General features: G+C 65.8%; 1 protein-coding gene across 1 annotated transcript in view; it reads left to right on the top strand.

The window, feature by feature from the left end:
* The window catches only part of ASPG (asparaginase), a 37,709-nt gene that overhangs the window by 13,684 nt on the left and 13,287 nt on the right, over positions 1–10,738 (top strand). Inside the window, exons 3-4 of the mRNA XM_077776532.1 lie at positions 8,783–8,866; positions 9,701–9,827. Coding sequence (XP_077632658.1) covers positions 8,783–8,866; positions 9,701–9,827 — 211 coding nt within the window. The remainder of the gene's footprint in view (positions 1–8,782; positions 8,867–9,700; positions 9,828–10,738) is intronic.

Here is a 10,738-nt window from a genome sequence, read left to right as displayed (position 1 = left end):
GGCGGTGAGTCGGGGGCTTGGAGGGGAATGGGGTCGTTTTGTGTCCATGGCCTTTCCCAGGTCGCAGCCCTCCCGGGTGCACGGAGCCCCTCTTCCACCCCTCCGCGCAGGGGCCTGGGGGTCTCCAGGGCCCCACGGTTTGTGACCCCCCTCTTCCTGGACAAACAAGACGGGGTCTCAGCCTGGGCAGTCCTGGCCCTCCCCAGGGACTGTTAGGGGCGGCCACCTGACCCCACCCCTTCCGCCGAGTGTTCCCAGCGTGAGGGCTCCTGGCGGCATCACACTTTCCGGACTCGTCAGGGGCAGGAGGTGGCTTTGGGCAGTTGTACATTTTGTCTTTGCCCCCGCGGCTGCCACCCCAGAGGGGGTGGGGGCGGCAAGGGCCTGGGCCAGCGCCCTGGAGCTCACGGCCACCTGGACAGGGGCGCCATCAGCACGGGCTGAGCACCTGCAGGGAGGGACTGGCTTGGGGAACCAGAGCCCCAAGCAGTGGGAAGAGGATGGCTGTGCACCAGCATCCGGAACCTTCTGGCATTCCCAGGAGAGTAGGACGCTGTCTGTACCCTCCCCAAAGGGCTCCTGCTGGTCCGGTGATGTGTGGGATGCCCAGCCTCGCCCAGGGTGGCCGGCACGAACCCTCAGCCTCATCTGTGAACCTCTCCACCGCTCTCTGCTGTCTGCCAGTTAACTGTCCCTAAGGGTCCCTCTTCGGGTGGGCTGGCACTTGGCCCTTCCTCCCAGGCCCCCTGCCCTGCGGGCGGCTCCTCGCTGCTGCTCCAGCCCCCTGTGCTCACGCCTGGGTNCTGCCCCCCAGGACTAACGGAGAACATGTCCTTTGTCCTGGCGGGTCCTTCAGCCTCCCTCCGTCTCTCCCCACCTCACCTGGCCCCCCCTTCCCACTGGTGTTTTCTTGGGGGTTCCAACAGCTGCTCTTCCAGCCTCCGGCCCTGTTAACTCCCTCTGTGACATGGACGGTGGGTTCAGACGTTCCTGGGGGCCCGCTCCTCGCAGAGCCCTGTCCTGCGGGGGTCCCAGCCCGCCAGCGCACCTGCCTGGGCTGCCGGGAGCCGGCCCTCTGCTGCTGTGCCTTCCGGCCTCGTTAGTTCGCAGGTGGACTTCTGAAGCCTGGAGGCCCCGGGCGGCACTCAAGGGGGGTGGGGGGGGGTTGCTGCTGTGGCCCCTCGGCCGTCACAAGCCGAGACGGGCTGACATTAAGCCAGCAGCGGCACGTGCTTCGAGTCACAGAGGCGGTCTGGGGAGAAGTTGCAGGGCTGTGGGCGCCCGTGAGGCCAGGGCCTTGTGTGTGGCTGTGGCCCCCCTTGAGGGCCCGGGGGCTGGACCCGGTGGGAGAGAGCGGGAGGGGCCGGGAGGTGGGGGCTGGGCTGAGAGAGGGGCGCCGCCCCGGGCAGGCCGCCAGGGACCCTGGCCTGTCCCGAACGCTGCCCTCCAGGCTTGCACGTGGCCAGCTGCAATTCTGCTGAGGTCGACACATGGTTCGCAAGGGTCCAGGCTGCACGGCCGGGTGGACCTGACCTCCCCTCGGCATGGCGCTTGGCCTCCCTGGCCCGTTCTCCGAGGCAGCCTTGTGGCTCACTCCCACGGCGCTGTTCCTGGAGAGGCTGTGAAGTCTCATGTTCAGAAGTGAACTAGAGACCTTGACTCAGGAAAGAGGGTGTGGGGGTGGGCTACAGATGGGGCGGAACCTTCCAGAATACCCTAGAACCTGCTCTGGCACCACGGCCTTCTGGCCTGGCAAAGGCGAGGTCAGCAGGGGCCTTCCTGGGCTTGGAAGGCAGCTTGGAGCCGCCAGCCTGTCCCTGGGGGACTTCCGAGCTGCGGTGCGCGTGCTGGCTGGGGCGCCTTGTCCCCTGGGCCTGGGTGGTGCCTCCTGGCTCCTCCTCTGCCTTCGTCACCTGCTTTGTCCCCAGGGCTCTGACTTCAGGAAGGCTTCAGGGAGCCCAGGGCTGAGACCCCAGAGGACAGAGGAGGAAGAGATGCAGGGGCTGGTCCTTGCTGTCCCTCTAGCGTCACATACCCCTGTCCCCCTGAGACCAGGGACGGCCCTCAGGCTTGCTCTCTGAAGAGGTATCCGGGGACGAGGGCGGCACCCGGGGCGTGAGCACGACGGGGTTGTGTGGACGTGCCAGGCCTCGCAGGCCCTCCTCTCCAAACCCTGTGGGGGTCGTTGACCTCGGGACCGTATCAATGATTAACTCGCCTGGCACCGCTGATGGGGTTCCAGCCTCGAGAGGGTGGCAGCGGGCGGTGAGGGGAGCAGGCCGGCCACAGCAAAGCTGTTTGGATTGTCACCGCGGAGGGCGTGAACAGCAGCCAGCAGGGCGCACGGCCACAGGCCAGGACAGTGTGGAGGCCAGAGGCTGAGGCAGCCAGGGACGCCCCTGGACCCATCCCTTCTCTGAGCCCAGCAAGGATGTCACAGGTCAAGGGGCATCATGAAAGCAGCGTCAGATGAGGGCCCCAGCCCAGGGGTGAGTGGCTCCTCCCACCCCGCTGAGGAACCCCGGGCCCCGTGTGACCCCCGCTTGCTGCCCCCCGTCCCTCGCAGGAACAGCAGATGAGCAGAATTTTGGGGGCAGCCCAGGGTGGGGGTGGGGCTCACAGGGGATCTTGCAGCTCAGCGGCGTCGATAAGGGCCGTGTTGCAGCCCCTCGGTCACCGAACGTGGCATCTGAGCCTGTGGCCTGGACCTCTTCCCTGAACCCGGTTTCACGTGCTCACATTTGCTTGTTTTTTGTTTTTAATATAATTTATTGTCAAATTGGCTCCCATACAACACCCAGTGCTCATCCCCACAAGTGCCCTCCCCCATGCACATCCCCCNTTTTTTGAGGAACCTCCACACTGTTTTCCAGAGGGGCTGCACCAGTTTACATTCCCACCAACAGTGTAGGAGGGCGCCCGTTTCTCCACATCCTCGCCAGCATCTAGAGTTCTCTGATTTGCTCATTTTAGCCACTCTGACCAGCGTGCATGCTCACGTTTTTATAGCCGGAGCTATAGGAGGCCCCGGGGGACCCGCAGTCCCTTAGACACAAGGAGTTTGGCAGTAGCTGCGAAGCATTCACCGCCCGGGGCTGGCTGCCTGCTGCTGTGGCCCAGGGACGAGGCTGGGAGGGGCAGGTTCTGGTTTTATGGGGGGGGGCTTGTTGAGAAAACTAATACAATTTATGAAGTCAGAGCTCAGTGTGAGAGCAGATACTGACTTGGAATGATTAAGGGAATCATAACGAATGACTCGTTTGAAAAAGACAAGGAGACTACAGACCCAAGTTTGTTTCTTAACTTCCTGAAGTTTCNGCCGGGTCCCCCGCCCCTGCCGCTTCCCCCCCCGCCGCAGCAGGAAGTCGGCAGCCTGGCCGTGGGTGCAGGTGGCCACCCACATCATCAGCTCGTCCCACGAAACCCAGACCATGTGGATCCCCAGGTTTGCACCCCCCCCACCACAAGGAGCTGGGGTAGCAAGTGGCCGTGGAGTGTCCTGGGGCTGCTCCGACACGTGGCCCCCCGTACCGTAGGCCGGCATCTGACGTCGGGCAGCGGGGGTCTGTCCCAGCCCCTCCTTGGCTGTGGCCCAGTCACTGGGGCTCACGACCGCACCTCCACACCTCCACGCCTCTCTGCCTGTCCCGTGGCTGCCTCCGTCGTGTGTCCAATCTGCCACCCTTAGGCCCCACCTGCATAACCCAGTGTCATGCCCCCCAGCTCCAGAGCCTGACCCCATCACAGCTGCAGAGGCTCTGCTCCTCCCGCTCCCCGGGAGGCATCTTTGGGGCCCGCTTGTCAGCCTGCGGAGGGGGTGGGGGAGCTTGGCCGCCGGGGCCGGGGGCTGGGGGCTGTGAGCCATCCTCCGTGCCTGGAATCTGGAGGTCTGTCCTCGATGCTGGCAGGGCTGGGGAGCCGGACCTGTGTGGAGGCAGGCACGGGCCCCGGCCATGCCTCGGGCATCCTGGGAGTGTGGCCGGGCTGCCGATGGCGCGCTGATGTCCTGTCTCCTGAGCCCCATCGACCTGGTGTTTCCTTAAGCAGCTGCAAACCCGCCTTGTTTACTCCTGCAGTAAACGTGTGTGGAGGCCCCGCTGGGCGCGTGCGGGGCAGGGGCTCCCCCGGGGCTCCCTCTACGGCTGGGGCGACGGAGCCACGAACACCCAGGAGCATCCACGGGGCCAGGGGCCTGGCATTCAGCAGGCGGACACACGGGAGCTGAGCAAAGCCGAGTGGGTAGGGGTGTGGTCCTGCTGACCTCGGGGTGGGCCAGGCTTCTGACCCACAGACGCTGTGTGGCGGCAGAGCAGCGCTGTGCCACTTTCCGCCTGTTTGGGGAAATGTGCTAAGTGGCCATGGGAAGCCGATCCGTCCGCGTGGCCCTCAAAGGGCCATGGGCAGGGAGGTCGCCCCTGCTGGGAGCCGCAGGGCGGGCGGGAGGGCGTCGGCGGGCTCGAGGGACGGGAGAGGCCCGGGTGCTGGGCTGGAAATTCGGGGCCTGATGCTGAGCTGCTGGCCCTCAGGAGACGACAGGTTCACATTCAGCGGCGGGAGCCTGGCCGCTGGCCGCTGTGGAGACCGACTCCCATGGTGGCCTGAGGAAGGGCCGAGCGGCAGGGGTCCCGTGGGTGAGGTGAGCGAGCTTTCGGGGTCCTGAAAGGGAGGAGACGACGCGGGGGCAAAGTCAGAGCATGAGAATGAAAGCTGCTGCTGGCTGTGAACGTGGAGCCCGGGGCCCGAGCCCGGGAAGCCTCTAGAAGCTGAGAACCACCGCCCTTCGAGAGGCAGCAAAGAAACAGTTGTAGCGTGGAGCTGAATTCCACCCCCAGTCCGAGCGAACCCGGACAGACCGTCCCCCACCCCGGCCCCACCGGTGAGGGCACAGCCCTGCCGGCACCAGAGCCCCCCAGGCTTCTCGAGGCCGGGACAGCAGGGTGAGGAAGGGGTGCTGTTTTAAGCCGCTAGGTGGCAGCGGGGGCCGGATGCGCCTGGTGGGCTGCGAGGCGGGAACAAGGTTGTCGGCCAGGAGTGACCACTCACCGGTCTTGAGGGTCTTCCTTCCTCGTTTCAGCCCCAAGGACGGGGACCCCGATGTCCTTGTCACTGCCCAGGTGCCCAGCATGGCCAGGCGTGTGGGAGACGCCCAAAGAACTTAGCCGACCTGTCCAAGGTCATGGTGCTGGTAGGGAGCTGGGAGGGACAGGAGACCAGGACCCTGAGGCCTGGGAGCCTTTGCCGAGGGGTTGTTCCCGGCAAACACGCCTGTGACCTTTGAGGGTTTTCTAAAACACACCGTTTCTGCCCCGAGCCTTAGATGCCGGTTGCTGGGACATGGAGGCTGCAGGCAGAGGGCCTGGGCTGGGATGTAGAGGGGTCGCACAGCCTAGTGAGGGAGCAGGGGCCGCCGGGGAGTGCACGGGAGGGGCACCAGGGCCTGGACATCAAGGAGGACTTCCTGGAGGTGGTGACACGAGCTGGGGCAAAGCATATACCGAGACCGGTTTGAAGGAGGAGGGGCAAAGGACTTGTCTGCCGGCAGGAGTTAGTGTGGGATGTTCTGGGAGGTGGTGGGGGAAGTGTGGGTGCCTTGCGCTGCATTGTGATGAAAGGGGGGTGCCAGCCTGGGCCCCTGAACCTCAGCTAGGAGCATGGGGTCACCTGGAGACGGGTGAGCTGGGGCAGGCCCTGGGTGGAGTGGCCAGAGCCCCTGGGGCTCCACAGGAGGAAGCCTTCTCAGCCAGTCATGGCACGGCTGCCCCGTCTCACCAGGGCCCTGGATTCTGTCCCCCTCCCCCACCCCAAATCCCTGACCCCTGCCCTGGCCTGGCCCGCAGCGTGTTGGGTGAATGCCCTGATGGGGAGGGAGGGGCCAGCGGTTACAGGAGCTGGTGGTGTCTGCTGGCCCCTGACCCCACGCTCCCCCTGCCCTGGATTCTGCCTGCAGTGCTCGTCCCTGGGAGGGGCCTGGCCGCTGTCTTGAGGACGCTGCCCATGTTCCATGATGAGGACCACGCCCGGGCCCTTGGCCTCCCCGAGGACACCCTGGTGCTGCCGTGAGTGTGGGCTCCTGGGGGCCCAGCCCGGGTAGGGCTCTCCTGAGACGGACGGCTCCTGCAGGTCCCAGGGGCAGGCTGTGGCCGCTAGTGTCGTCTTGCACTTTCATGGCTTTAGAAGTGACCAACAGCCCCTTTCAACTGAGCCTCGGACTCCCACCACCTTGGGGGGCCGCAGGCCCTGGCCCTCGGCACTTGGGGACCCAAGCCCATCAAGAGAGGCAGGGGCTGGCCCAGGCAGCCCCCATCTCCCCCCAGTTAAAGCTCTCTCTGTTTCTTAGCTCTCGGCCAAGGCTTCCGGGTGCCCTTCATGGTCTCCTGGTCGCTGACCTCCCTCCAGAGACTCTCCTCCCAGGGTCGTCTGCTGGCCCGCGGAGGACCAGGCCCTGGGCCCCCTCTCAGAGCCGTCCTGGGAAGGTGACACTGCTGGGGAGCAGCCTGTCCTGGCTCAGCCTTGACCCCTCTTGAGGACCAGGGCCCCTGTTCCTGGGGACTCTGGGTGGAAGGGAGGCTGGGTCCTGTACTCAGGATGCTGAGAGATTGTGGATATGCAGAGCCCCCCCCCCCAAGAAGCCCCTGGGTGCAGGGGCCGGGGAGGAGGGCTGGCTGGGGGGAGGAGAGCCGAGCCGGCCAAGGGAGGAGGGGGCAGAGTGGGAGCCCTTGTTCTGCCTCCCACAGGCCCGCCAGCCCTGACCAGAGGGTCATCTACACGGTGCTGGAGTGCCAGCCCCTCTTCGACTCCAGTGACATGACCATCACCGAGTGGGTTCAGATTGCCCAGACCATCGAGGTAGTTGGGGAGTGTGGGTGGGACTGTGTGCACTGGGCGGGGCTGAAAGTGGGCGGGGCTGTGTGTACTGGGCGGGGCTGAGAGTGTCGGTGGGACTGGGAGTGTGGGCGGAGATTATGTATGGGTGGGGCTGGGAATGTGGGCGGGGCTGTGTACTGGGAGGGGCTGTGAGGGTAAGGCTGAGAGTGTGGGCGGGGCTGGGTGTAGGCGGGACTGAGGGTGTGGGCGGGGCTAGAAGTGTGTAGGCGTGGCTGTGTATGGTCGGGACTGAAAGTGGGCAGGGCTGGGGTTATGGGCGGGGCCCGTGGGCTGGGCGGGGCCAATGCTGCGGGAGCATTCCCCTGAGGTCTGTGCTGATGGGGTCTGCCTGCCTGGTCTGGGGCCTGAGAGCATCTGGGATGGCAGCTTCAGGAAAGTGCTGGATCGTTGAGTCACCTCTCAGCTGCAAGGCTCCTGAGGCCCTTTCCCTCATGCAGGCAGAGGATGGGTAGTGAGGGCCATGTCCATTTTCCTGGTGAGGAAATGATCTGGACACATGCCCTGGTTTGTGCCTGTAACTGGTTTGTCTTAATTAGTATTCTGGGCTGGGATGCACGCTGCTTCCCTAGAAGGTTGACAGGCTGCATGCCTGGCCCACCCTTCTCTGTTCACCCTACCCATGCCCGCCCTGGAGTTGGGGATTTAGTTGATTTGAGGCCCATAAAAGGCACAGAACCCTGTACAGGCCTTGTGGTTCATGGCATCAACTGTTGACCCCTTGGACCTGCTGCCAGAGCGCCCCTCCATCAGCTTTCCTCTCCATTCTGCCCAATCTCATTGTCACCAGCCCCCACTCCTGCTCAGGCCTGGCCCTGTGACCTGACTGCCTCCCTGGGGGGCCCTGTCACCCCCACCCCACCTCCTCCAGGCCCAGTTCTCACCTGCCTCCCTTAAGCCTCAGAGGCTCATCACACAGGCTCCCCTTCCCTGCTGCTGAGGGCTGGCCGCCGTCACACGCTTGTGTTCATTAGCCTTGGGGGGAGTTCAGCTTCCTGGGCTGCATCCCCTCTCACTGTGAGCAGGACAGTGTGTGGTCCTGGGCCTGGGCCTTGTCCCTGAACGGGGCACTGGCTGCCAGTGGGCATGTTTGTGGCCATAGTCGGGGAAGCTACCCTGGCTTGTGGCCAGCAGCGTCCTCTGGTTGGGGCCTGTGACCACTTTGCTGTCCTGGCCGCAGTGGCCAGCCACATGCAGACTCCAGGGCCTTCAGGGCGCTGGTGGCCCCCCTGTGGCAGTGCCCCGTGTGGCCAGCAGAGGGTGCCCCAGCCCGCCACACAGTTCAGCCGCCACAGTTCCAAGCCAGCCTGGCTTGGTCTTTCAAGGTCCCCTCAGGAGGGACTGGAACCTTTGGTTCCCGGATCTGTGCCCTTGCAATCATAGCCCGGGCCAGCCACCCTCCACGGGCCAGCCCTGGCTGCCCTGAGGGTGTCCTCACAGAGGTGCCCAGCGTGCCTCTGTCTGGAAGGGCCCCTCCCCACGTTTGCCGGCCAGTCCTGGTCCAGGCAGTGTCCCGGATCACCTGCCAGCTCCCAGCACCAGCTGTGCCTTCTGCCCAGCGCTGTGTCCCTGTCTGGGCCCTCCTATGGGACCGTGGGCTCGCACGCTGAGGCTCCCGCACGGCCCCTGCCCTGGAGGCCGTGGTTGTNTCCCAGGCTGGGTGGGCATGGGGGCCTTCCTGAGGGCACAGGGGGAGTTGGCGCTGTGGGGGACCCAGGCCGCACCCCAGGCCTCTTGCTCAGCCCTGCAGCTCCCCGAGGCAGTGCCTGTCTTGCCCATTCTGGGCGGCCAGGCTGGTCAGTGCCCTGGGTCCTGCGGCGGGGGGTCCGTGGGCTGCTGTCGGCCACGGTCGCTGCCCCTCCCTTGCGTGAGCCTCAGCCCGTCCCTGGCCCCCCCCCAGGTGCCCATCCACGCCCTCTGGAACGATGGCCGCGAGAACCTGCTGGGGGCCCTGCTCATGGCCGGCCAGTACGTGATCCCCGAGGTACCCTTCCCTCCCTGGCGTGGGCTGCAGGGGCGTGGCCAGTGGAGCGCAGGCGGGGCTGTGGCGGGCGCTCAGGTGACAATGCAAGCGAGCCCTCAGGCAGGGTTTGAAGACGTGCCTCGTACATACGTACGCCATCACCTCGAAAAACCCAGAAAATAACACAGAAGGAAGCGAAGCTGCCCACCTCTTACTCCCAGAGCTGCTGCTGTTCGCAGTGAGCCGTGTTTTCTTCCGTGTTACACACGTTATGTGTGTTCACGTACGTGTGTGCGCGCGTGGGTTTCTGTAGAAGGAGGTTGTACGCAGCACAGCTGTGGAGCTGGCCTTCCCTGCTCAGCACCTCTTTCTCCCCACGGTGGCACGGGGAGACCTGACACTGCAGGGGACCCCGTGCCGGGAGGTGGGTGCCCACCAGGGAGAGGTGGCTGCCCTGAAGCACGGTTCACATTGTCTCCCTGCCGCCGTGCCAGCCGCCCTCCCCCAGGGGACGGCCCTAGAGCAGCTGAGGGGGCGCAGAACTAGAACCCCCTCCCCCTGAGCTCTGGAGCGCCAACCCTGTGGTGGGGGTCGGCTGAGTTCACCAGGGCTCCCTGAGAAACAGGGATGGGGGCAGAGGGCAGGTGGGAACGGAGGGGCAATGAGGGCGGCCAGCCCCCTGCCCAGCTCTCCTCAGCCCTGCGGGGTGGGTGCAGGAGGGCAGGAACTCTGTTGGAGCAGCCTCGAGTGACCTCAGCAAGCTGTCTTCAGTGGGTGCTCTACGGATTGCAGGGGGGAGCCGGAGGGCCCCGGGGCTCCCCAGCGCTGAACCGCTGCCTCTCCCCTCCCCCACAGGTCTGCCTGTTCTTCCAGAATCAGCTGTTTCGGGGCAACCGAGTGACCAAGGTGGACTCGCGCAGGTTCGCAGCCTTCTGCTCCCCCAACCTGCCCCCTCTGGCCGTTGTGGGTGCTGACGTCACACGTAAGCTGGGCGCCGGGCAGGGCCGGCCGATGAGGGCTCCTGTCCCGGGTGTCACGCCCGGAGCCGGGCGGGAAACTGTCTGGGGCCCAGGAGCGTCCCCCTGAGTAGGGAGCACACACAGCGCCCTGTACTGCCCTGGGGGGAGCGCCAGCCCAGAGCCGGGGGTTGAACCAGAGGAGGAGCAGGCTTGGGGGACCTGTGGCCTGAGCCCAGGAGGCTGTGCCCCTTATGCGCACCCAGGTCCCCCGGACGAGGTTCCTGTGCTCTGACCTCATCCCTGGGACCAGCAGGGGGGTCCTCTGGCCCCTGGGCCCGGCAGGTAGCCCGGAGCTCCTGGCCCCCTTCCCCCTCCCTGGTGTAGAGCTGTCTCTGCCTTGTTCTCAGTGAGGGTGGCTGGCCTCACTCACCCCGAGGGAGTCATCCCCAGGGCTGCCCTCCTGCTGGGTCCCCAGGAGCCTCCACTCTGGGCCCACGGTGGGCACAGCACGGTGGACACAGCCCCGTGTCTCCTCCTGACAGCTGGGGTGGCCTGGGCACCTGTCCCCGCCCCGCCAGCTGGGTGGGGGTCCTGTCCCAGAGACCCTGTGGTGGCGGGGGGGTTGCTGTGGGGGACTTCGGGGCTTAGAAGCCTGAGAGGCAGGGGCCCAGCGCCAGCAGGGCCAGGCGGCCCTTTGGGCTGGACTGCCTGACCGCAGGCCCTCCGGAGGGCAGGGCGGCCTCCTCGCCTGCAGAGGGCCAGCAGATTGAGGCCAGGGGAAGAAGGGGACTCTGGTGGCCAGGGCCTTGACTTCCTAGGGACAGGGCCTTCCTGGAATGTTCCGGCATGGGGAGGGCCTTGGAAGCGCCGGGCCTAGGACAGGCGGGGGCTTCAGGGGCGGGGGTCTTTCCGGGAAGACTGACGATGAGACCCC

Source organism: Crocuta crocuta, unplaced genomic scaffold (assembly GCF_008692635.1).
Source record: "Crocuta crocuta isolate KB4526 unplaced genomic scaffold, BGI_CrCroc_1.0 scaffold8, whole genome shotgun sequence".
NCBI classification, from domain to species: Eukaryota; Metazoa; Chordata; class Mammalia; order Carnivora; family Hyaenidae; genus Crocuta; species Crocuta crocuta.
The sequence above is the reverse complement of the archived record's forward strand: the minus strand, read 5'-3'. Positions and strand labels throughout refer to the sequence as shown.